A 26,250-nucleotide genomic window follows, 5' to 3' on the forward strand; every position below is an offset into this window, starting at 1 on the left:
AGCAGATTAACCTTGCAGCAGGCTATCAGTGAGTCACCAGGGAGGAAAAAGATAAGGCTCAGTACAGCTGGTAGAACTGTAGCAAGCTTTGTGCGCCATTATGAACATAGTTAACTATAGCTGAGACACCCCCTTAAAGGAAAACTTCACCCAATAACTATTTTGGCACTTTGGTTTCATTAGTCCATTATTGATATAGTCCCAAATGTTTTGCCTGTCAGCAATCAAGCTTAAGATCTATAACTTTCAAAATACAGAAATACAGTCGGCATAATGCCTTTTGCATCATATGATGCTGCGTTTTGAATCATGTGACAGTTACTGTCTCAGATGGAAAAATCATTCATCAAAGAGTGCCTCTGAGGTAGAATGGATGAGATGACAGCAGGAGACTTCCAGGGCCATGGATGGAAATTAAATGGGTTGAGAGGGCTATCATTCCTCAATTACAGCTCATTACTCCATGAATTATGGACCATATTAAGGAAGAGGACACTGTTTAGAGCACAGGGTTAGAGTCAGGGTACTCACATAGAAGGCCTGTTCCCGTAAGGAGGGGGTATCAGGAGGACTCTGGTTGTAGGTGGAGAAGCGTTTGTTCACCGTGGGGGGTTTGTTGACAGTGCTGGCGGTCGAGGCTTGGTCATCCTTGTCGAAAGGGCTGACAGAGAGATAAAAAGGGCACAGAAACTTAATACTAGACCCATACACAAATATATGCGCACCACACATACATGTTTGTGAACTAGTGGTGGTATCCACTTAAAGCAGGTCACCACACTGATGTGATAGCCACTCACTTCCAGGTGACCTCCAGGCTCAGTTTGATTGTCCCCAGGTCATTGATGTCCACAGCCACCGTGCGGGGTAGAGCAGCAAAGAGGTCTTTGGTCTCACATGACACGTTCCCCACTACCACATGATTGGCCAGGCTCTTCAGCTCTGTCACCTAGGAAACCATAGTAAGACATCACAATGAGTGATTCTGGTATGATCTAAATCTCTCCAAACCCCATCCCAGATGCCTGCTCTCCAAACCCCATCCCAGATGCCTGCTCTCCAAACCCCATCCCAGATGCCTGCTCTCCAAACCCCATCCCAGATGCCTGCTCTCCAAACCCCATCCCAGATGCCTGCTCTCCAAACCCCCCTTGTTCGTTCATTCATTCTGTGTCTCCTGACTTTCCGATCCCTTGACATGATTGGGGAAAGTAATGAAATCAGTGAGGGAGAAAAACAAGCACATATCCAGCTGCTCTCTTCTCACTGAGCTGTTATATCCATTACCTCTGAGCCTTCGCTTCACACACAGATGTGACAAAGTGAATGTGAGTGAGAGTGACGATCTCTGTGTGTGTGTGTGTTTATTTTATTTTATTTATTTTACCTTTATTTAACCAGGTAGGCAAGTTGAGAACAAGTTCTCATTTACAATTGCGACCTGGCCAAGATAAAGCAAAGCAGTTCGACAGATAAAACGACACAGAGTTACACATGGAGTAAAAACAAACATACAGTCAATAATGCAGTATAAACAAGTCTATATACAATGTGAGCAAATGAGGTGAGAAGGGAGGTAAAGGCAAAAAAGGCCATGATGGCAAAGTAAATACAATATAGCAAGTAAAATACTGGAATGGTAGTTTTGCAATGGAAGAATGTGCAAAGTAGAAATAAAAAAATAATGGGGTGCAAAGGAGCAAAATAAATAAATAAATTAAAATTAAATACAGTTGGGAAAGAGGTAGTTGTTTGGGCTAAATTATAGGTGGGCTATGTACAGGTGCAGTAATCTGTGAGCTGCTCTGACAGTTGGTGCTTAAAGCTAGTGAGGGAGATAAGTGTTTCCAGTTTCAGAGATTTTTGTAGTTCGTTCCAGTCATTGGCAGCAGAGAACTGGAAGGAGAGGCGGCCAAAGAAAGAATTGGTTTTGGGGGTGACTAGAGAGATATACCTGCTGGAGCGTGTGCTACAGGTGGGAGATGCTATGGTGACCAGCGAGCTGAGATAAGGGGGGACTTTACCTAGCAGGGTCTTGTAGATGACATGGAGCCAGTGGGTTTGGCGACGAGTATGAAGCGAGGGCCAGCCAACGAGAGCGTACAGGTCGCAATGGTGGGTAGTATATGGGGCTTTGGTGATAAAACGGATTGCACTGTGATAGACTGCATCCAATTTGTTGAGTAGGGTATTGGAGGCTATTTTGTAAATGACATCGCCAAAGTCGAGGATTGGTAGGATGGTCAGTTTTACAAGGGTATGTTTGGCAGCATGAGTGAAGGATGCTTTGTTGCGAAATAGGAAGCCAATTCTAGATTTAACTTTGGATTGGAGATGTTTGATATGGGTCTGGAAGGAGAGTTTACAATCTAACCAGACACCTAAGTATTTGTAGTTGTCCACGTATTCTAAGTCAGAGCCGTCCAGAGTAGTGATGTTGGACAGGCGGGTAGGTGCAGGCAGCGATCGGTTGAAGAGCATGCATTTAGTTTTACTTGCATTCAAGAGCAATTGGAGGCCACGGAAGGAGAGTTGTATGGCATTGAAGCTTGCCTGGAGGGTTGTTAACACAGTGTCCAGAGAAGGGCCGGAAGTATACAGAATGGTGTCGTCTGCGTAGAGGTGGATCAGGGACTCACCAGCAGCAAGAGCGACCTCATTGATGTATACAGAGAAGAGAGTCGGTCCAAGAATTGAACCCTGTGGCACCCCCATAGAGACTGCCAGAGGTCCGGACAGCAGACCCTCCGATTTGACACACTGAACTCTATCAGAGAAGTAGTTGGTGAACCAGGCGAGGCAATCATTTGAGAAACCAAGGCTGTCGAGTCTGCCGATGAGGATATGGTGATTGACAGAGTCGAAAGCCTTGGCCAGATCAATGAATACGGCTGCACAGTAATGTTTCTTATCGATGGCGGTTAAGATATCGTTTAGGACCTTGAGCGTGGCTGAGGTGCACCCATGACCAGCTCTGAAACCAGATTGCATAGCAGAGAAGGTATGGTGAGATTCGAAATGGTCGGTAATCTGTTTGTTGACTTGGCTTTCGAAGACCTTAGAAAGGCACGGTAGGATAGATATAGGTCTGTAGCAGTTTGGGTCAAGAGTGTCCCCCCCTTTGAAGAGGGGGATGACCGCAGCTGCTTTCCAATCTTTGGGAATCTCAGACGACACGAAAGAGAGGTTGAACAGGCTAGTAATAGGGGTGGCAACAATTTCGGCAGATAATTTTTAGAAAGAAAGGGTCCAGATTGTCTAGCCCGGCTGATTTGTAGGGGTCCAGATTTTGCAGCTCTTTCAGAACATCAGCTGAATGGATTTGGGAGAAGGAGAAATGGGGAAGGCTTGGGCGAGTTGCTGTTGGGGGTGCAGTGCTGTTGTCCGGGGTAGGAGTAGCCAGGTGGAAAGCATGGCCAGCCGTAGAAAATTGCTTATTGAAATTCTCAATTATGGTGGATTTATCAGTGGTGACAGTGTTTCCTATCTTCAGTGCAGTGGGCAGCTGGGAGGAGGTGTTCTTATTCTCCATGGACTTTACAGTGTCCCAGAACTTTTTTGAGTTAGTGTTGCAGGAAGCAAATTTCTGCTTGAAAAAGCTAGCCTTGGCTTTTCTAACTGCCTGTGTATAATGATTTCTAGCTTCCCTGAACAGCTGCATATCACGGGGGCTGTTCGATGCTAATGCAGAACGCCATAGGATGTTTTTGTGTTGGTTAAGGGCAGTCAGGTCTGGGGAGAACCAAGGGCTATATCTGTTCCTGGTTCTAAATTTCTTGAATGGGGCATGTTTATTTAGGATGGTTAGGAAGGCATTTTTAAAAAATATCCAGGCATCCTCTACTGACGGGATGAGATCAATATCCTTCCAGGATATCCCGGCCAGGTCGATTAGAAAGGCCTGCTCGCAGAAGTGTTTCAGGGAGCGTTTTACAGTGATGAGTGGCGGTCGTTTGACCGCTGACCCATTACGGATGCAGGCAATGAGGCAGTGATCGCTGAGATCTTGGTTGAAGACAGCAGAGGTGTATTTAGAGGGGAAGTTGGTTAGGATGATATCTATGAGGGTGCCCGTGTTTAAGGTTTTGGGGAGGTACCTGGTAGGTTCATTGATAATTTGTGTGAGATTGAGGGCATCAAGTTTAGATTGTAGGATGGCTGGGGTGTTACACGTGTGTGTGTGTGTGTGTGTGTGTGTGTGTGTGTGTGTGTGTGTGTGTGTGTGTGTGTGTTCATCTGTATACTAGTTTTAGGCCAGGATTTGCTGCTTCATACCTTTATTGATAGGAACTCTGTGATGAGAGGCAGAAAGACCATGTCCTCGCTGTCCCACACCTGCTTGCCATTGATCTCCATCCTTCCCCTCAGCTTCCAGCGCTGCCGCCCATACTTCATAAAGATCTGAAAGGTCAGGAGTTAGGTTTAGGTTCAATATGGAATAACAGAAACACACAATGAGCCAGTCAGTCACATTTATCTTGGTCTTCACACATTTGCTCATTCTTAAGCCTTCGCTGAGTCATTTGTGTTTGTGCTGAATGCGGAGTAAAGCTCTGGAGTTTCTGTTTAAAGGTGCCTTCTCCCTGCGAGGGAATGGAGTGTGATACTGACTCACATTGATTATGCTGTCAATCATCACTAAATCTATGCATGTTAAACAGACGGAGGCAGTGCTGACACATGAACGCCTTTCCTTTTCCAATTACCCTCCTCCTGCAGTCTGCAGAAAGCCCAGCTCTGAGAGGCCATGTTACTGTGGCATATACACTCCCTCACTCCCTCCACCAGCACTAACGCTTAGAATGGTGACGCTGTGGCAGCCATGCAGAAACTACTCCTGCAAGGACAGCAAAAGTGGAGGGAACAGAGAGAGAGGGAGAGAGAAAGAAAAACTCACCTCATACGTGTCCCCAGCACAAAGCCGTGCGAACCCTGCTAGACCTGCAACGAACAACAAATGTTTCAAGACCACATACAAGCAAACAAACAATCTTACAATGCAACCTTTTGATTGGAATAGACCAACAGGAAGCGAAGATACACTGGGGTCCAGAGTCACAACAGACAAAGAAGATGGATACACTGACATAAACGTACCCTTCATCTTAACATGGAACTCCCCCAGCTGGTTTTCCAGCTCGCTCTCCAGCATGCACATGTTCTGCAAAAAGCAGGAGAGAGAGAATGTTTTGGAAAAGCCTTCAAAGCAAAAACATTAGGCAGTCAACACTACAATCATTGTACTAATATCATAGAGCACAGCTCTGGGGGAATGAGAGCACCTGTTCTTAGTCCGGTTACCCTAGTCTTTGAACTCAATCTCAGGACAATGACTCTGTCCTCGGTTTCCTGTACATCTGATCCTGGTGCTCCCTCCCTTCTTTCCCTCACTGATCAACTCTCCTCTCTCACCCCTCACCTCTGTGTACTCTTTGTAGCCTTTGTTGGCCTCAGAGAGGCTCTCTCTGGCCTCGCGGCTGCCCTGGGAGACTGTGTAGGCCTTCACCATCTTATTGGCCCCATCCCTCAGCCGGTGCTGCATACAGTAGGCCTCATACAGCTCGTCAATCTGAGGAGGACAAAACACATGGATGGTTACTTTCATTTGACTTTTACAGTGGTTATACAATTGTATATCTTTATTATATATATATATATATATATATATATATATATATTAATGTTTTATTCACCAAACATTAAAACACAATGCACACCCTAAAACTCTTCATGAATCTTTTTCAATAATAGTAATCCATTTAGTGGTGACATATTAGAGTTCCATTATCATGGAACCATAAAGCATGTAATTGAGCTGACATACAGGGTAGAGGTGGTGGAGTGGCCATTCTTATTAAAACATCTCTGTCTCTTTACTCAAATATATTTCCCTTGCCCAAAACATTAGAGCTATTATCTTCAAGCCTTGTCTAGGGGAAAAATTTATCCATAACCGTTATAGGGGTGTACCGTTCTCCCTCGGCTAAACTTTGTGCACTCGAGGAGTTAACTAGTTTGTTGTCTTCTTTTACTAAATCAGAATTTACTATACAGGGTGACCTAAATTATGATTGGGAAATGCAGGCTTCAGACAATCTAAAAGACATATGTAATGATCTAAACCTGACCCAGCTGGTGACTAAGCCTACACGGCCCAACCCTAAAGATCCATCAGTCCTCCACTACCTCAACCCTAATTTTAACGAATACACAAGAGAAATTGTGTTTCTACTGGTGTCTTCGCCCAAGACATTAGTGACAATTCCCCAGTTGTTTGTTTGTGTTATAAATGTGAGAACACAAAAATCTCCGCCTCGTGTCATCACAAAGAGGAACTTTAAAACCTTCAGTCAACAGACTTTTTACAGGATCTTTATTTTAGTGACCTTGACTGTACTTCAGCTATCCCGGAACCTGATTTATATTTGAGCCTTTTTGCAGATGTCTTCAAATCTTTGTGGGCAATCATGCTCTCTTCACAAAATGAAGGGTTAAAGGCAGATGGAATGTCTGGAACACTCTGGAATTATCAGAAGTCATTCGTAAAAGAGATGATGCTTGGATCAAGGCCAGGAATACAGGCTTGGTCCCGGACTGGCAAGCTTTTAAGCAACTGAGGAATCATTGTGTAAGACAAAATCAGAAAGGATAAATCTGATTATGTAACTGCTCTTTCAGATTGTAATAGGAACCCTGCTAAATTCTGGAAAAATGTGATATCCTCCTTTCTGCCACAACAAATGAATTCAGACACTGCCCTCATTATGGAAAAAATGCCATCATTGATGTATTTAATCACCAATTTATTTCAGAGGGCTCTCTCTTTGAAATTACTTCTAAGCCTATTCACAATGACATTGAGCTGGATGCTGATAGGGGAAACTTGACAAATGATCAGATAAATTAGTCAAAGCTTTTCTTTTAGGCTATTTACAGAAAAATAAGTCATGGATGCTTTGCTAGCACTAGACAACAAGAAATCCACAAGGGCCAACCAATTGCATTCCGGTCTGCTTAAGTGTGAAGCGACCATCACTGCTGGCTCAATAACCCATAAAAAAACTTTTTTTTTTTTTACATTGTTATCAGGAAATATTCCAAAAGTATGGAAATCAAGTCTTGTGCTGCCACTCCATAAGGACAGGGATAATAGTGATCTTCATCATTATCAACCCATTTCAATGCTTCCTTGTCTAGCTAATATTCTTGAATCCTTGGTAAATGTACAACTTTGTTCTTTTTTATCTGAGAAATATATTTTGAATGTAAACCAATCAGGGTTTAGGTCGGTTTAGGCACTATTACACTTTAGTTGTTAATAATCTTGTCAAAGCATGAGATTACATTCAATTACATTCAATCAATGTGTTCCCGCATATAAATACTTAGGCATTTGGATTGATATGGATTTGATGTTTAAAAAACATATAAACTCAGCATAAAAAGAAGCGTCCCTTTTCGGGACCTGGTATTTAAAAGATTATTCGTAAAAATCCAAATAACTTCACAGATCTTCATTGTAAAGGGTTTAAACACGGTTTCCCATGCTTGTTCAATGAACCATAAACAATTCATGAACATGCACCTGTGGAGACACTTACAGACGGTAGGCAATTAAGGTCACAGTTATGAAAACATAGGACACTAGAGGCCTTTCTACTGAAGAACACCAAAAGAAAGACACCCAGGGTCCCTGCTCATCTGCGTGAATGTGCCTTAGGCATGCTGCAAGGAGGCATGAGCACTGCAATGTGGCCAGGGCAATAAATTGCAATGTCCGTACTGTGAGACGCCTAAGACAGCGCTACAGGGAGACAGGACGGACAGCTGATCGTCCTCGCAGTGGCAGACCACGTGTAACAACACCTGCACAGGATTAGTACATCCAAACATCACACCCGCGACAGGTACAGGATAGCAACAACAACTGCCCGAGTTACACCAGGAACGCACAACCCCTCCATCAGTGCTCAGACTGTCCACAATAGGCTGAGCGAGGCTGGACTGAGGGCTTGTAGGCCTGTTGTAAGGCAGGTCCTCAACAGACATCACCGGCAACAACGTCGCCTTTGGGCACAAACCCACCGTCGCTGGACCAGACAGGACTGCCAAAAGTGCTCTTCACAGACGAGTCGTGGTTTTGTCTCACCAGGGGTGATGGTCGGATTTGCGTTTATCGTCGAAGGAATGAGCCTTACACCGAGGCCTGTACTCTGGAGCGGGATTGATTTGGAGGTGGAGGGTCCATTATGGTCTGGGGCGGTGTGTCACATCATCATCAGACGGAGCTTGTTGTCATTGCAGGCAATCTCAATGCTGTGCGTTACAGGAAGTCATCCTCCTCCCTCATGTGGTATCCTTCCTGCAGGCTCATCCTGACATGACCCTCCAGCATGACAATGCCACCAGCCATACTGCTCGTTCTGTGTGTGATTTCCTGCAAGACAGGAATGCCAGTGCTCTGCCATGACCAGCGAAGAGCCCGGATCTCAATCCCATTGAGCACGTCTGGGACCTGTTGGATCGGAGGGTGAGGGTCTTGCAGGTGCCTTGGTGGAAGGGTGGGGTAACGTCTCACAGCAAGAACTGTCAAATCTGGTGCAGTCCATGAGGAGGAGATGCACTGCAGTACTTAATGCAGCTGGTGGCCACACCAGATACTGACTGTTACTTTTGACACCCCCTTTGTTCAGGGACACATTATTCCATTTCTGTTAGTCACATGTCTGTGGAACTTGTTCAGTTTGTCAGTTGTTGACTATTGTTATGTTCATACAAATATTTACACATGTTAAGTTTGCTGAAAATAAACAGTTGACAATGAGAGGATGTTTCTGAGTTTAGATGAACTGGTTAACAAGCTAAGATTTAAAGTTGGCTTTTTCTACAGAAACAGATTGTGCCTTTCTCTAAACAGCAGGAAGCAGATTATCCAGTTAACCTTTTTATTGGTTCTTTATTATGGCAATATTATTTATAAAAGTGCAGCTGCTACGACTCTTAAACCTTTGGATGCCATAGTGTCCTTTATTTTGTTACAGGTGACAGTTTTTGTAATCATCACTGCATCCTGTATCAAAGGGTTGCCTAGACTTCACTAAAGACCTGTAGATCTCTACATTACTCCCTTTTAGTTTACAATGCCCTACTTCATAAATTTGTCTTATCTAACTTGCGTTTTTTTTTATTTTACCTTTATTTAACCAGGTAGGCTAGTTGAGAACAAGTTCTCATTTACAACTGCAACCTGGCCAAGATAAAGCAAAGCAGTGCGACTAAAACAACAGAATTACACATGGGATAAACAAACGTACAGTCAATAACACAATAGAAAAATCTGTATACAGTGTGTGCAATTGAAGTAAGGAGGTAAGGCAATAAATAGGCCAATAGTGGCAAAGTAATTACAATTTAGAAATTAACACTGGAGTGATATATGTGCAGATGAGGATGTGCAAGTAGAAATTCTGGTGTGCAAAAGAGCAGAAAAACAAACACAAATATGGGGATGAGGTAGGTAGTTTGTTGGATGGGCTATTTACAAATTGGCTGTGTACGGCTGCAGCGATCGGTAAGCTGCTCTGACAGCTGACGCTTAAAGTTAGTGAGAGAGATATACGTCTCCAACTTCAGTGATTTTTGCAATTCGTTCCAGTCATTGGCAGCAGAGAACTGGAAGGAAAGGCGGCCAAAGGAGGTGTTGGCTTTGGGGTGCAAAGACTTATAGATGACCTGGAGCCAGTGGGTTTGGCAACGAAAATATGTAGCGAGGACCAGCCAACGAGAGCATACAGGTCGCAGGGGTGGGTAGTCATTGGGGCTTTGGTGACAAAACGGATGACACTGTGACAGACCATCCAATTTGCTGAGTAGAGTGTTGGAGGCTATTTTGTAAATGACATCGCCGAAGTCAAGGATCGGTAGGATAGTCAGTTTTACGAGGGTGTTTGGCAGCATGAGTGAAGGAAGCTTTGTTTTGAAATAGGAAGCAGATTCTAGATTTAATTTTGGATTGGAGATACTTAATGTGAGTCTGGAAGGAGAGTTTACAGTCTAACCGGACACCTAGGTATTTGTAGTTGTCCACATATTCTAAGTCAGAACCGTCCAGAGTAGTGATGCTAGTCGGGCGGGCGGGTCCAGGCAGCGATTGGTTGAAGAGTATAGATGCCGGAGTTGCCTATGTTCTGGTGCAGTTTGGGCAATTTAAAGTACTGATTGGGGACTTATTTGTGGAGGAATTTAACATTTTTTCTGGGTGATTCATTATGTTTTCTTTGTGCTTTAATGTATATTAAAACACAAAAGATTAAAACAATGATGTTGTATATACAGGGAGCATTTGTAAAAGAGACCTAGGTCTTCCCTGTTCAAATAAAGGTTCAATAAAATGCATACTAACTCCCAGTGACACAAAAGCTGACAACGTACAACCTCAAAAAATACACACACAAAAACAACACTGTCTGCATGCCCCATAAAATAACATTACAGATTAAACTGTTATTCACCTTGTCCAGAACATCACAAATTGTTTTCAGGTCACGGGATAAGTGTGTTTTCCCAGATTTTCTGAATCAGTGCACATCGCTTCCAGCACGGAGCCTCATTCACTAAATGACACCCCACTATCTCCCCCTCTGTCTCCCCATTTTCAGACACCTTGATTCATCACAGTGAGTGATCCAGAATGTCAGGCCCACACTGTGTCTGTGTGGATACATACGCTGAGCTGCTGCTCACACATCAGCCTGAATGAATTAGTAAACAGACAAACACCATGAGAGCTCCATTCACTAAAGCTGACTCCATGGGAGATGTGTTTTATGAGTATGTGAAAGGGTGCATCACAATCCTTTCATTCTGATAGCATTGAGAGCACCACCCCCAACCCCTCTCGCCACTCCCTCGTTCTTCACCTTCTACACACTGTCACATTCCCTCCATTTCCTGATGATCACAGAGCGCTAGCTCCACCTGACTGGTCTGGTCCACTTAGCCACGACTGCACACAACAGCACTCTGTAACTACATTCCTGATGACCCACTCATACGGTCTCAACATGTTGCTTTGATGACTATCCTCTTTGTTACATAAAACTACCCTCCATGTGTGTTTACGATGAAACACTAGCTGATGTGTGTTTAAGATTAAACAACAGATTTCTGGAGTGAATAATGGTGTGTCTCTCCTCTAACTTCACTCACAGCAGCCAAAAACAAAGCCACCTGCTAGACTACCAGCTAGTGAAACACGGTTCTGAACAGCCTGCATAACCCATCAGCTTTGGGAGAGAGAGGTTAACCTGGAATACAGCTATACTAAGTAGGCAATAGGCATAGGTCACTGTGTGTGTAGAGGTCAAATAGGACCAAAGGTCAGACTAGCAGAAAATCACCATATTTAACAGGACAGGTCTGCAGATGTCCAGCATGGCCATTTTGCCAATGCTTCTCCATTGAGATGTGATGATTAAAGCCAAAGTGTTCCCCCGTGGAGCTGACTGGGAGACTGAGCAGAGGGGGAGCCACCAAATCCTCTGCATTGCAGAAGCACTGAGCAGAGCAGACTGCTGAAGGGGGGGGGGGGTAAAAAAAGGACGGAAAAAGAAAAAAGCAGCTCTTTAAATTTGAATGTACAGGGAGAGGCCGAGCCAGTCAGAGCTGGAGTGAGGGAGAGACCGATTGATTCCTCTGTCATCCCAATCAGCCCCCTCTATCCATCTGGAGGTGGTTACTGATGGTTACTGTGAGGCTGAGGCAGACTCAGCCGGGCAGCCTTCATCGCTCACCAACTGCTCCAGCCCAAGACTCTCCCTCCCTCCCGCTCTCTCTTTCTCCCAGAGGAACTACGTGCCCCACAAGGGAGGCCCTGTTCAGGAACATCTCAACTATGACACATCTGTTGTAGTCTAATCGGTCGATTAAAAGCAGTCATCACCGTTATTTTACCAGAAACATTTTAATATCTTGCACATCTGCACTCGACCCCCCCCCAACCAGCCCTGAGACAGACCGCACAAGGACCCTTCAGAATGATAACCAATCACTGCTGTTTCCTTCTGGAGAGGAAATCAGCCTAACTGTCACCAGGAAAGGGAAGGGCAGGTCAACAAGTGGTTAAGTTTACTTTCAAATTCAAAATAAACCCTCTGATCTCCTTACCTAGGTGATGGGCCATGACATTTGACCCCTAGGAGGTGAGGCTCCCCCTGCTTGTAAAACAAAAACTAATCATACATCAATAAGGTAGGAGGAGGAAGACGAGAAGGAAGACGTGTTCCTGTATTGCTGCAGCTGTGTCAGGTTAACAGCCGGTTCAGTATACTCCTCTCCCAGGATAGGGTTAAAACTCTCAGAAAATAAACCAAGAATGTGAGACTAGCATGAGGCCGCCCCCTGCTAGTGAACCATGTCCAGGCATACCGTGTGTGTTTGTGTGTGTGTGTGTATACAAACACAGGGCTTGTTTTAAAAGCTAAAGGGCAGCACTCTCAATGGTCACTAATTCATAAGCACAGTGAACAAGCCAAGAGCTGCTGGACCTTACCCCTAGACTGAAGCCTGCCAGTTACACCCACACAATCAGTGTTAGAGGCCCATTCTGTCTGAGGCCTGCTGTAGTGTGTCTGTACTCAGTCGTAATAAAATGAAAACCTACATAATGTATGTAGCTTACATCATTTTTATTAACACGCCATCCCACATCTATTTCTATCCGACACATCAAAGATAAATACACTTTGCGCTTGTTCAAGTTAATCAATCACACAATAATTTTCTGTTCTCTCTCTCTCTCACACACACACACACACACGGCTTACCTTACTTAGATGGAACTCAAGCCGTCGCATAAACCTCTCAACCACCTTCACTTGCTGTTGGAAGAAACACAAGGACTCCTCTTTCAAAATGATGCTCAAATAATGGATATAATGTAATCTGGGAAAAATTGATTGCTGTCTGATTATTTTACAAGACCTAAACTTTTGGATTAAGCTCATATGATTACTGTGTGATACTGTACAATAGATTGGGTGAATTATATAGAAGACAGGGTCAAACTCACCTTATCCAGCTCATAGAGAAACCCCTGAAAAAGAAAATCACATGACTATTCAGTCCAGTAAAAACCATTACAAGGTCACGTGAGCGTACAGCCATTTTATGGCAGATTCAAGATATGGTGGTACCTACCAGACGAGAGTTCCTCTTGGATTCCCTCATTTGTCGGCTCAGGCTGTCCAGCTCTATCTGGTGCACCTGCAGGTAAGACCTGAGACAGACACATGGCAGGTAAATTTCCTGTTTGTCTGAACAGACATGCATGACAATAATATTTTGTGCAAAAGCGTATGTGTATGTGTACTCACTGCAGGCCTCTCTTCAGAGCTTCGTAGACCTCATCCAGCCTCTCTGGCTGGGGCACCTTGGGCGGTGGGGATTTGGCAGAGAGGGTGAACATCCTACTGGCTCTGGAGGGCTTCCTGGTGACCCTCGGGGTGCTGAACACCGACAGGTTTCTAAAACACACACACAAAGCCTTTTACTAACTGTGCTGCTGAAACTGTAGCGCTTCAATCACTGTGACGGTTGGTGAGTTGATGGAATCAAGTAAGAGGGATTTTAACATGCTTTTCAAATGCTATGGAGATAAGTCTCATTCATACAGAACAGGCCAAAGACATGTGTCCCATCTCCAACCCACCCTACCAGAGCAGTGAAGCATGGATGTGCACAGTCAGGGGTGATGATAACATTCTGAGTTGATGAATAAAATGATCAATATCACTTTATAAAATGCAACAGGTAATCGATTTGAGGCAAGACTCCTCTTTCACAGATGACAGGCCATTCAATGGGCTACGGAAGAGAGATGTGTGTCTAGGCTGCTCATATTCTCTTCAACAAGATACTGCCTGATCAGTCAACACACCTTTCCTCCAGACATATAACTCCAGTAAGTGCTTTATATTAATGCATTTCTTATATGTAGGTTGCAGAAGGAATATTTGTATTTACTCTGTCTCTCTTTACTCTGTCTCTCTCTTTACTCTGTCTCTCTCTTTACTCTGTCTCTCTCTTTACTCTGTCTCTCTCTTTACTCTGTCTCTCTCTTTACTCTGTCTCTCTTTAGTACAAACTCATGCTCCTGTTACTCCTCTAGCATACACACTCTATTCTCCTCTCTGTCCTTCCTTTAATATTCTGACTCCATTCTCCTCTATGTTCTTCCTTTAATATTCTGACTCCATTCTCCTCTCTCTGTTCTTCCTTTAATATTCTGACTCCATTCTCCTCTCTGTTCTTCCTTTAATATTCTGACTCCATTCTCCTCTCTGTTCTTCCTTTAATATTCTGACTCCATTCTCCTCTCTGTTCTTCCTTTAATATTCTGACTCCATTCTCCTCTCTCTGTTCTTCCTTTAATATTCTGACTCCATTCTCCTCTCTCTGTTCTTCCTTTAATATTCTGACTCCATTCTCCTCTCTGTCCTTCCTTTAATATTCTGACTCCATTCTCCTCTCTGTTCTTCCTTTAATATTCTGACTCCATTCTCCTCTCTGTTCTTCCTTTAATATTCTGACTCCATTCTCCTCTCTGTTCTTCCTTTAATATTCTGACTCCATTCTCCTCTCTCTGTTCTTCCTTTAATATTCTGACTCCATTCTCCTCTCTGTTCTTCCTTTAATATTCTGACTCCATTCTCCTCTCTGTTCTTCCTTTAATATTCTGACTCCATTCTCCTCTCTGTTCTTCCTTTAATATTCTGACTCCATTCTCCTCTCTCTGTTCTTCCTTTAATATTCTGACTCCATTCTCCTCTCTGTTCTTCCTTTAATATTCTGACTCCATTCTCCTCTCTCTGTTCTTCCTTTAATATTATGACTCCATTCTCCTCTCTCTGTTCTTCCTTTAATATTATGACTCCATTCTCCTCTCTCTGTTCTTCCTTTAATATTCTGACTCCATTCTCCTCTCTGTCCTTCCTTTAATATTCTGACTCCATTCTCCTCTCTCTGTTCTTCCTTTAATATTCTGACTCCATTCTCCTCTCTCTGTTCTTCCTTTAATATTCTGACTCCATTCTCCTCTGTCCTTCCTTTAATATTCTGACTCCATTCTCCTCTCTCGGTCCTTCCTTTAATATTCTGACTCCATTCTCCTCTCTCGGTCCTTCCTTTAATATTCTGACTCCATTCTCCTCTCTCGGTCCTTCCTTTAATATTCTGACTCCATTCTGTCCTGTTTTCTGGCAGATGGACCTTCATTAATAAATAACTTGAGGCCTTCATTTTCCTCCATTCTACCAGAAAATAGGGAATACTTTGATGATCACTTTGTTGATAGACCAAAGCTCCCCCACACACATACGTGTATGTAGACCATATGCTGCTATTAAAAACTCAGCTTTGAAGGCAGGAAAATTACAATGAACAATAAATATTTTTCCCTCGTCATGAAAGGAGAGGCCTCCAGTGCCGCTGCCTCAGGAAGTGTGGGCTTTACAGGACGTCCTGTCAGGTGGGGCTTGAAAGTAGACACACAGTCTATGGTGTGTGTGTGTGTGTCAAATAGATGTGTGTATCACAAATCTTCCAATGTCGAGAACAGTAGCCTAGAGCTGCATTGTTGAATGTGTAGAAAGTCAACGCAGAAGTGTACTCACCATTAAGGTCTATAACAGTAATGTACACGTGACCTTATCAGAGGGAGTGTCCTCACCTGTAGGGCTTATCGTAGGAGTTGACCCCGGCAAAGGACTGGCTCCTAGTGATGGATCTGGAGATGACTCGGCGCGATGTGCGCACGGAAAGGGACATGGTGGAGACAGCTCTGGAGGGACTCCCTGCAGAGGCAAAGGAAGGGGAAGGCTTTAGAGGTTGCACAAAAGGGGGACAGTTTGGCTATTCTGTCCGGGAACTGCAGGAAAACACCACAACAAAATGAGCGGAGCAGAATTTGTATAATTGAACACTGTTTCTACTGGCATTGTTCTTTCACAAGAACTCTTATGCAATGTTTTTTTCTCAAATACAAGTTCCTGAAATCTTGTTAGGTCCATGCACTCTTGGTTCGGTACACCTTGAGCCTTGTGAATCAAACTGGCTTTTTTTCCTAAACATGTTACCTAATAAGCTGCAGGGGCTGCACCCTCCTGGGCCAAAATACCAGTTCTTCACATCAAAGCATTTTATTATCAATCTACCCCTAAGAGCTCTTGAAGAGATTATGTAAGAAAAATCTAATCTAATGCCTTGCAGAGATGTTGCTCTGTGCATCTCTCTATTGCATGAACAGTGATGTCCAAAAGCCACTCTAGCATAAGACACAGAAGTGCATTATTTTCGGATTAAAAAAGTACCAGCAAGTTTTGGTTTGTAGCAAATCTGCAGATTCAAATGATCTTACAATTCAACATTCATTTGATTATCTAACGTTCAACATGCCAGAATTTACCTTAATGCATCTGCCATAATGCATTAAGCAACTAAAATGTTAAATGTCAAAGGCAGTTGAAGAGTTTCTGTATTGTCGGCCTGTCCTCCCACTGCCCTACCTCTCCCCTGTCCCCTTTGCTCTGTGCACCTTCATATTCCCTCCCTCTTCCTGTGGTGAAGCAGTGAGGGTACTGTGTGTCACTGCTTCCACACTGGAAACAAAGGCCAGTGAAGATCCAGGGATAACAGTGACACAGTGCAGACTGCAAACACATTACTGCTGCCTGCCCACTATCTCTGTTCTCTACCACACACACTCTTCCTCTAGAGCTGCCTGTCCACTCTCTCTGTTCTCTACCACACACACTCTTCCTCTAGAGCTGCCTGTCCACTCTTTCTGTTCTCTACCACACACACTCTTCCTCTAGAGCTGCCTGTCCACTCTCTCTGTTCTCTACCACACACACTCTTCCTCTAGAGCTGCCTGCCCACTCTCTGTTCTCTACCACACACACTCTTCCTCTAGAGCTGCCTGCCCACTCTCTCTGTTCTCTACCACACACACTCTTCCTCTAGAGCTGCCTGTCCACTACCACACACACTCTTCCTCTAGAGCTGCCTGCCCACTCTCTCTGTTCTCTACCACCCACACTCTTCCTCTAGAGCGGCCTTGACACAGCACAAAGTATTGACCACGTGATCTGCACTTGTATCAAGGATAGTAGTGCAGGGGATGACAGAGAGAAAAATAAACATAAGTGAGAAGAGTAGGCTTTCCTAGATAAACTTCCAGTGTGTGAGTGTCTCTCTGAGTTCATTGTGAGTATTCAGCAGTGGCGTTCCAGGCCCTGACACTAGGGACTTTGTAGCAGCATTAGTGACATCTCCATCACACAGGGCCCAAAACAAGGTCCTCTTTGATAGAAGAAGAAAAAAGGGAGTGATTGAGACTAGATTAAACACACACCAATCACCAGGGACTCAGCCAGGACAAGAGCCCAACACAGAGAGCCAGGCCCTGTGAGGTTAGGCAGCCTCGGGTGAGCCAACTATTGGCAGGCCTCAGGCACAGATATTCTAGCTTCAAGACACAGGATCAGCCCGGCTGTTACCCACACATTAAATTGAATTCTAAAGTGTAGTTTTAGTCTGTGGCAGCTACAGTTCTACTGAGCTGTGTGGTTTTGGTCAGACCCTTTAGTTTTATCAGTGTTGTCGTGTTTGGTCAGCAGCACTGACATCAGTTCCTTAGATACAGAGATGCATCCCGGCCCTAAGGAAGGAAGCCAAGGTTCATTTTGGACTTGCAGGAATAATAGTCAGGATTCAACAGTCACAGCTGGTCATTTCCATCTATGAGCACCAACATGTGAAGTTCATATGAGCATGTCAAATTGGGTGTCAAATGAAAGCGAAGAGTCTATATTTTTGAGAAATAAAGGCACATATACAGTACATTTTCAACCATTCTAAAAATGTGGAATAAGGAAAGACTTGATGTCTACCAAAGAACTCTTAAGGTATTTGAAATACATCAAAACAAAATCATGTGGAAGCAAAGACACCTGCCAACTAATAGCAACACACTTATTTTGGGAGACATCTCTCTGCCTTCTGTAAGTTTAAGACATTTCCTCATTTCTCTCCGTAATGACGAGTGACAATACGGAAAGTTCACAGAAGTAAAGGCAGACCTAGCAATTAGTTAGTGTTCTTACTGATACCAATTTTGTTTATTAATTATTAAGTGATTCAAACTCAAAATTGCTTTACATAATCAATAACAAATTGAATTGGCTACAATGGGAAATCATAGTAGTCAAAGCACAGTTGGTTTCACAAGTTTGGACAGAACAGTACAGTAGAGCAAAGTAGGGTATAGTTCAGTAGAGTACATTAGAGTTGGGTACACTATAATGTACTGCATTGTACTGTACTAAACTCTACTGTAATCTACTCTACTCTACTGTGCTGTACTTTGATGTTCAAACTTGTGAAAGAGACTTGGTCCGGACTAGGGCATTGTGGTGACCGTATTACTCCCACACCGGCTGTCACGAGTCATGAAGGCAGTCAAATTCCACATGACCGTTTAGTCACGGTAATTTAGTCACGGCTTTTCCAACCTCTGATGCTGGTCATTAATAGCCTACCAAACTTGCTAACTGCCTGGTACTCAGCACTCGATTGTCCCTCTATCACTCTGACATCAATGCAAATGTCTCTAAAATCTAATCAAACACTTTATGAGAACCCATGAGTTCATGTCGCACAACATTTCTATAGGCTATGCAAATGCACAAGGAAAAAAAAGAGTGATGTCCGCTAATAAAAAGAGGAGGATCCCATCAGCTTTCTACAGGCCTATGATATTTATTTCTCAACTTTCCTAATATTAAGCACATTGCTTATATTTACAACAGGAGTATAGCCTACCTGGCTGGCATGGAAATAAACCAGGGGGAAAAGCGTCCGCCATTCGCTATTTAAGTGCATAGATGACATATTTTTTCCCCGCTGCCCGTTTCGATACAGGTACATGATAATGGTCCATTCCAAATCAAAATGTCATACACATTATTTAGTATATGTAAAAACAAGATTAAATCAAGAATAGTCTGATGGGTGACAATATTAGCCTATCACCTGTGAATTATATATTATGACTTATATTATGATGCCCAGCATAAGAAACAATGCCTTTATTTTGCAACTTGTTCGAATCCTAGTCACACACCTCATGTAGCCTAGCCCATAGGCCTATATGTTTTAATGAGGTTTGTATCACAACTAAACATAACTTAATATAATTAAGCACATTAATCCGCTTTACAAGTGGAGTAAGAGCCTAACTGGCATATTTAAGCAGGATGTAAGTTTCAAGTTTGGGGAAGATATTAAAAGCATTACATGCATAATTGCATTTGCAGTCACTTTTGATAATGGTGTTTTCTGCTAATGGAACATTCACACTTATAGCCTAGTACCGTGTGCACATTGCTGTGCTCATAATGTCAAGAAATTGCCTAATAGTTTATCAACATTTTAAGCTAAAACGTTTTGATCTGTTGTGTCAGCCACATTGCATATTGTTTTTAACATTTATTTAAGCAAGCAAGTCAGATAAGAACACATTCTTATTTACAATGACGGCCTATTGCATAAAAAAGGGTTTTTGATTTGATGCTAGTGGTTGTATTAACTTGGGATCTATCGCATCCCACAACTGTCCCAGACTATGTTTGGAATATTTATTTCCTGGCACAGAACAGGTCGACCTTTGTACTATAGGGGATAGTAGATTGACATAGGCTAGTGCTTTTGCTGTTTGTTAGGCCTACTCATCTTGTTGGCTGACGAAAAGTAAATGTGGACAGTTCTTCCAACATCTTCAATATGCACCTCGGAATTGGATAAGTTGTGTCCCCGATGTGTCTGACTTCACTCAGGGAGAAGGACACAGCTCAGCACTCAGGGAGAAGGACACAGCTCAGCACTCAGGGAGAAGGACACAGCTCAGCACTCAGGGAGAAGGACACAGCTCAGCACTCAGGGAGAAGGACACAGCTCAGCACTCAGGGAGAAGGACACAGCTCAGCACTCAGGGAGAAGGACACAGCTCAGCACTCAGGGAGAAGGACACAGCTCAGCACTCAGGGAGAAGGACACAACTCAGCACTCAGGGAGAAGGACACAACTCAGCACTCAGGGAGAAGGACACAACTCAGCACTCAGGGAGAAGGACACAACTCAGCACTCAGGGAGAAGGACACAACTCAGCACTCAGGGAGAAGGACACAACTCAGCACTCAGGGAGAAGGACACAACTCAGCACTCAGGGAGAAGGACACAACTCAGCACTCAGGGAGAAGGACACAACTCAGCACTCAGGGAGAAGGACACAACTCAGCACTCAGGGAGAAGGACACAACTCAGCACTCAGGGAGAAGGACACAACTCAGCACTCAGGGAGAAGGACACAACTCAGCACTCAGGGAGAAGGACACAACTCAGCACTCAGGGAGAAGGACACAACTCAGCACTCAGGGAGAAGGACACAACTCAGCACTCAGGGAGAAGGACACAACTCAGCACTCAGGGAGAAGGACACAACTCAGCACTCAGGGAGAAGGACACAACTCAGCACTCAGGGAGAAGGACACAACTCAGCACTCAGGGAGAAGGACACAACTCAGCACTCAGGGAGAAGGACACAACTCAGCACTCAGGGAGAAGGACACAACTCAGCACTCAGGGAGAAGGACACAACTCAGCACTCAGGGAGAAGGACACAACTCAGCACTCAGGGAGAAGGACACAACTCAGCACTCAGGGAGAAGGACACAACTCAGCACTCAGGGAGAAGGACACAACTCAGCACTCAGGGAGAAGGACACAACTCAGCACTCAGGGAGAAGGACACAACTCAGCACTCAGGGCCGCAAAATGCATGGATGTTTTTAGGGTGCATTACGGCCACAAAGGGGATGCTGCTGTGAAATTCGAGACATTATCAAGTGCTTGTCAAATTGTGAATGAGAGAATGATGTAGTGTGTACAGCCTTCGCAAAAAAACTAAGCAGAGCTCATGTCTTTCAAGCAACATCTCAAATCATCATTAGTCTCTAATCATGCAATTACGGTGAGACCGACAATTATTTGCTTGACAATCACTGGCTGAGGAAATTTCGGGACCGCTAGTTCGGACTAACCAAATTGATGAAGCACTACTTGAGTTTCTGTGCCATGTGCAGTACATTTTATAGTAATAACTACGATTTCATATACACAAATCATATACTGTGTCAAAACTTAAGTATAAGTGGTTACACAACACTATTCACAAAAGTATTCCACATACACAGACCTTCAAGAGGATCCTTCTCATCATGGGCATCATGCAGTAAACAGGAAACAGGTAAGCGACACATTACCCTTCCTTTACTCTAGTGTTCAGCCTCGGATGGTTACCCTGCTACACCCCCCACCCACACACAGATCAGCGCAGTGAGGACCCAGTCAGCCAATCTAACAATACCTCCAGTCTGTAATGCCTGGTTCCTACCTGTCCCAGAAGAGATGGGTCAGCCTGGGAATAAATACAGTGAGGTCACACGATGTGGAAATCTATTGAGTGGCATAAACATAAAACCATGCGAGCTGTACGCCACATAACTACAGGCTTCCATTGGTTTCCATGATGAGTGTGGTTATGGCTGGACAGGGTCCGAAGCCCATAGACACGATTACGCTCATTGTTCTGCTGCCTGGCTGGTCTCGTTCCAGGACAGTTCTAGAAAACAAAGCACACAGGGGCCAGCCACTCCACCATCCCCCACCACACCCTGACATCACTGCATCTTTCACACACACACTCTGATCATGCTCAGCATTCTCAACATCTCAATGTGCATATCACACCTGCAGGTCAAAGGAAAGTCTCATGCATGGGTGTTTATAAACAGGGTGTTTGTTTACATGGTGTGTCTGTGAATGAGTGTGAGGGAAGAAAAAAACACACTGGCTGTTTTGTGATCAGCCACAGAGAGGGAATCTGGGGTAACAAAAGCCCTAATGACATTTCCAATGGAGATAAAGCTAGGCTTCGGATACAGGCTGCACCCCTCATCAACCAGCCCGTCTCCCACTCCGCTCTGACATTCCAAACATGGTGGAGATAAGCAGGGTCTACTGTCTCCTAACCAAGGGGCACACAGGCCCTGATGAACACAGGACCTGTACACTGATCAGAGGGGGAAGACGCCTGTGTTGCAGAACTGAACAGCAACAGCAGTGGGGGTAGGGTGACGGGGTGGAAGGGCATGCCAGTTCCCTAATACAACACTGAGCTGATGGACAGGGAAAGGGCTAGTCGGCTATAAAAACAACACTGGGGACAGACAGCGGAGCAACAAGCACAAGAGTAGAGCGGCACTTAGCACCTCAAAACACACCCAGTAGACAGTTCTGGGTCATCCACTAACTCCACATGCAGTATAAACATAACTTACTGACCTTATCATAACCATTAAACCTCTGGATTATAGGAAATGGACTGGAACTACAGTACCAGTCAAAAGTTAGGACACACCTACTCATTCCAGAGTTCATTCCAGAGTTCTTAATTTTTATAATTTTAAACATTGTAGAATAACAGTGAAGACATCAACACTGAAATACCACATATTGAATCATGTTGTAACCAAAAAAGTGTGAAAGTCAAATTGCTGCAAAGAAACCACTACTAAAGGACACCAATAAGAAGAAGAGACTTGCTTGGGCCAAGAAACATGAGCATTGGACATTAGACCGGTGGAAATATGTCCTTTGGTCTGATGAGCGCAAAATCCAACCACAGTGTCTGTGAGATGTAGAGTATGGATGATCTCCGCATGTGTGGTTCCCACCGTGAAGCATGGAGGAGGTGCTGTGATGGTGTGGGGGTGCTTTACTGGCGACACAGTCAGTGCTTTATTTAGAATTCAAGGCACATTTAACCAGCATTGCTACCATAACATTCTGCAGCAATATGAATCTAAATTCAATCAGTACATTGATTATAATGCAGGCAATACACTGCTACTCTATCGTCCGAGATGCATACAAGCCGCACCCCCTTCATTCCTTCGGCAAATCCGACCACGACTCCATTTTGCGCCTACCATCCTATAGGCAGAAACTCAAACATGATGTACCCGTGACAAGAACGATTCAATGCTGGTCTGACCAATTGGAATCCACGCTTCAAGATTGTTTTGATCACGCGGACTGGGAAATGTTCTGGGCAGCCTCAGAGAGTAACATCGATTTATACACTGGTTCGGTGAGTGAGTTTATAAGGAAGTGCATTAGAGATGTTGTACCCACTGGGACTATTAAAACCTACCCTAACCAGAAACCTCAGATAAACAGCGGCATTAGCGCAAAACTGAAAGCGAGAACCACCGCATTTGACCATGGAAAGATGACTGGGAATATGGATGAAATAAAACAGCGTAGTTATTCCCTCCACAAGGCAATAAAACAAGCAAAATGTCAGTATAGGGACAAAGTGGAGTCGCAATTCAACGTCTCAGACACAAGACGTACGTGGCAGGGTCTACAGGCAATTACGGACTACAAAAAGAAAACCAGCCACGTTACTGACGTCTTGCTTCCAGACAAACTAAACAACTTCTTTGCCCGCTTTAGGGATAATACAGTGACACTGATGCGTCCCGCTACCAAGGACTGTAGGCCTCCCCCTGGTCCTTCTCCGTGGCCAACGTGAGTAAGACATTTAAGCATGTTAAACCTCGCAAGGTTGCTGGCCCAGACGGTATCCCTAGCCGCATCCTCAGAGCATGAGCAGACCAGCTGGCTGGTGTGTTTACAGACATATTCAATGACTCCCTGTCCCACTCTGCTGTGCCCACATGCTTCAAGATGGCCACCATTGTTCTGGTACCCAAGAAGGCAAAGATAACTAAACTAAATGACTATCGTCCCTTAGAATTCACTTCTGTTATCATGAAGTGCTTTGAGAGACTAGTCAACGATAATATCACCTCCACCTTACCGGCCACCCTAGACCCATTTCAGTTTGCATACCGCCCAAACAGGTCCACAGACTATGCAATCGCCATACCACTGCACACCGCCCTATCCCATCTGGACAAGAAGAATACCTATGTACCTTTATCTTGGCCAGGTCGCAGTTGCAAATTAGAACTTGTTCTCAAGTAGCCTACCTGGTTAAATAAAGGTGAAATAAAAAAATAAAAAAATGTAAGAATGCTGTTCATTGACTACAGCTCAGCATTCAACACCATAGTACCCTCCAAATTCATCATTGAGCTTAAGGTCCTGGATCTCAACCCCGCCCTGTGCAATTGGGTCCTGGACTTTGACGGGCCGCCCCCAGGTGGTGAGGGTAGGAAACAACATCTCCACTTCGCTGATCCTCAACACTGGGGCCCCACAAGTAGCCCCTTCCTGTACTCCCTGTTCACCCATGACTGCGTGGCGATGCACACCTCCAACTCAATAATCAAGTTTGCAGAAGACACAACAGTAGTGGGATTGATTACTAACAACGACGAGACAGCCTAGAGGGACGAGGTGAGGGCACTCGGAGTGTGGTGTCAGGAAAACAACCTCAACAAAACAAAAAGGAGATGATCGTGGACTTCAGGAAACAGCAGAGGGAGCACCCCCTATCCACATCGACGGGACAGCAGTGGAGAAGCTGGAAAGTTTTAAGTTCCTTGCAACAACGCGTCTTCAACCTCAGGAGGCTGACAAAATGTGGCTTGTCACCTAAAACCCTCAAACTTTTACAGAAGCACAATTAAGAGCATCCGGTCAGGCTGTATCACAGCCTGGTACAGCAACTGCACCACCCTCTCCAGAGGGTGGTGCGGTCTGCACAACGCATCACCAGGGGCAAACTACCTGCCCTCCAGGACACCAACACCAACCGATGTCATAAGAAGGCCAAAAAGATCATCAAGGACAACAACTACTCAAGCCACTGCCTGTACACCCAGCAACCATCCAGAGGGCAAGGTCAGTACAGGTGCATCAAAGCTAGGACCGAGACACTGAAAAATAGCTTCTATCTCAAGGCCATCAGACTGTTAAAAAGCCATCACTAACACAGAGTAGCTACTGCCTACTTACAGACTCAAATCATTGGCCACCTTAATAAATGGATCACTATTCACTTTAAATAATGCCACTTTAATCATGTTCACATATCTTACATTACTTATCTGATATGGATATCCCGTATTTTATACAATCTATTGCATCTTGCCTATGTCACTCGGTCATCGCTCATCCACTATTTATATGTACATATTCTTATTCCATCCCTTTAGACTTGTGTGTATTAGAGAGTTGTTGTGGAATTGTTAGAATACTAGTTAGATATTAAAACACAGCTCCAGGCTGTGTAATGGCTATTTGACCAATAAGGAGAGTGATGGAGTGCTGTATCAGATGACCTGGCCTCCACAATCCTCAGACCTCAACCCAATTGAGATGGTATGGGATGAGTTGGCCCACAGAGTGAAGGAAAAGCAGCCAACAAGTGCTCAGCATATATGGGAACTCCTTTAAGACAGCTGGAAAAGCATTCCAGGGGACTACATCATGAAGCTGGTTGAGAGAATTGCAAGAGTGTGCAAAGCTGCCATCAAGGCAAAGGGTGGTGACCTTGAAAAATCTACAATAGAAATATATTTAGATTTGTTTAACACGTTTGGTTACTACATGATTCCAAATGTGTTATTTCGTAGTTTTGATTTCTTCAATATTATTCTACAATGTAGAAAACCGTAATAAAGAAAATGAATGAGTAGGTGTGTTTAACTTTTGACTGGTATTGTATAGAACACAATAAAATGTCCCAGCAGTAGGGCTAAAGCATCAGATTTCTCTAATCACTGACCTTTGGATAAGCTTGAAAAAAGAAAAAACAAGAAAGCATAACAAACTAATGAGGAACCTAATGATGTGTATATTGAAATGACTGGGTTTATGAGAGTCTGCTTGTTGCTCTCTCCCTTCCCCGATCCAGGATATTATCTGCAGGTTGATTCCTGATCCTGATGGCCCCCAGCCAGGCATTATATGTCTGTTTAGTCTGAGAAAGCCCCTAAACGCATACAGTTGAAGTCAGAAGTTTACATACACCTTAGCCAAATACATTTATAATTACATTTCACAATTCCTGACATTTAATCAGAGTAAAAATTCCCTGTCTTAGGTCAGTTAGGATCACCACTTTATTTTAAGAATGTGAAATGTCAGAATAATAGTAGG

At 44.0% G+C, this 26,250-nt stretch overlaps 1 protein-coding gene across 6 annotated transcripts in view; it reads right to left on the reverse strand.

The window, feature by feature from the left end:
- Positions 1–26,250, reverse strand: part of LOC109889329 (rho family-interacting cell polarization regulator 1) — a 124,596-nt gene that overhangs the window by 13,316 nt on the left and 85,030 nt on the right. For all 6 annotated transcript variants that reach the window (XM_031822747.1, XM_031822750.1, XM_031822746.1 and 3 more), the window contains exons 2-12: positions 15,728–15,851; positions 13,374–13,523; positions 13,198–13,276; positions 13,070–13,093; positions 12,825–12,878; positions 5,420–5,569; positions 5,098–5,161; positions 4,898–4,941; positions 4,276–4,401; positions 801–949; positions 532–661 (exon numbers count right to left, since the gene is read on the reverse strand). In XM_031822747.1, the coding sequence (XP_031678607.1) occupies positions 532–661; positions 801–949; positions 4,276–4,401; positions 4,898–4,941; positions 5,098–5,161; positions 5,420–5,569; positions 12,825–12,878; positions 13,070–13,093; positions 13,198–13,276; positions 13,374–13,523; positions 15,728–15,825 (1,068 nt within the window). In that variant the 5' untranslated portion in view covers positions 15,826–15,851. The remainder of the gene's footprint in view (positions 1–531; positions 662–800; positions 950–4,275; positions 4,402–4,897; positions 4,942–5,097; positions 5,162–5,419; positions 5,570–12,824; positions 12,879–13,069; positions 13,094–13,197; positions 13,277–13,373; positions 13,524–15,727; positions 15,852–26,250) is intronic.

This window comes from Oncorhynchus kisutch, linkage group LG4, assembly GCF_002021735.2.
Source record: "Oncorhynchus kisutch isolate 150728-3 linkage group LG4, Okis_V2, whole genome shotgun sequence".
In the NCBI taxonomy this organism is placed as follows: Eukaryota; Metazoa; Chordata; class Actinopteri; order Salmoniformes; family Salmonidae; genus Oncorhynchus; species Oncorhynchus kisutch.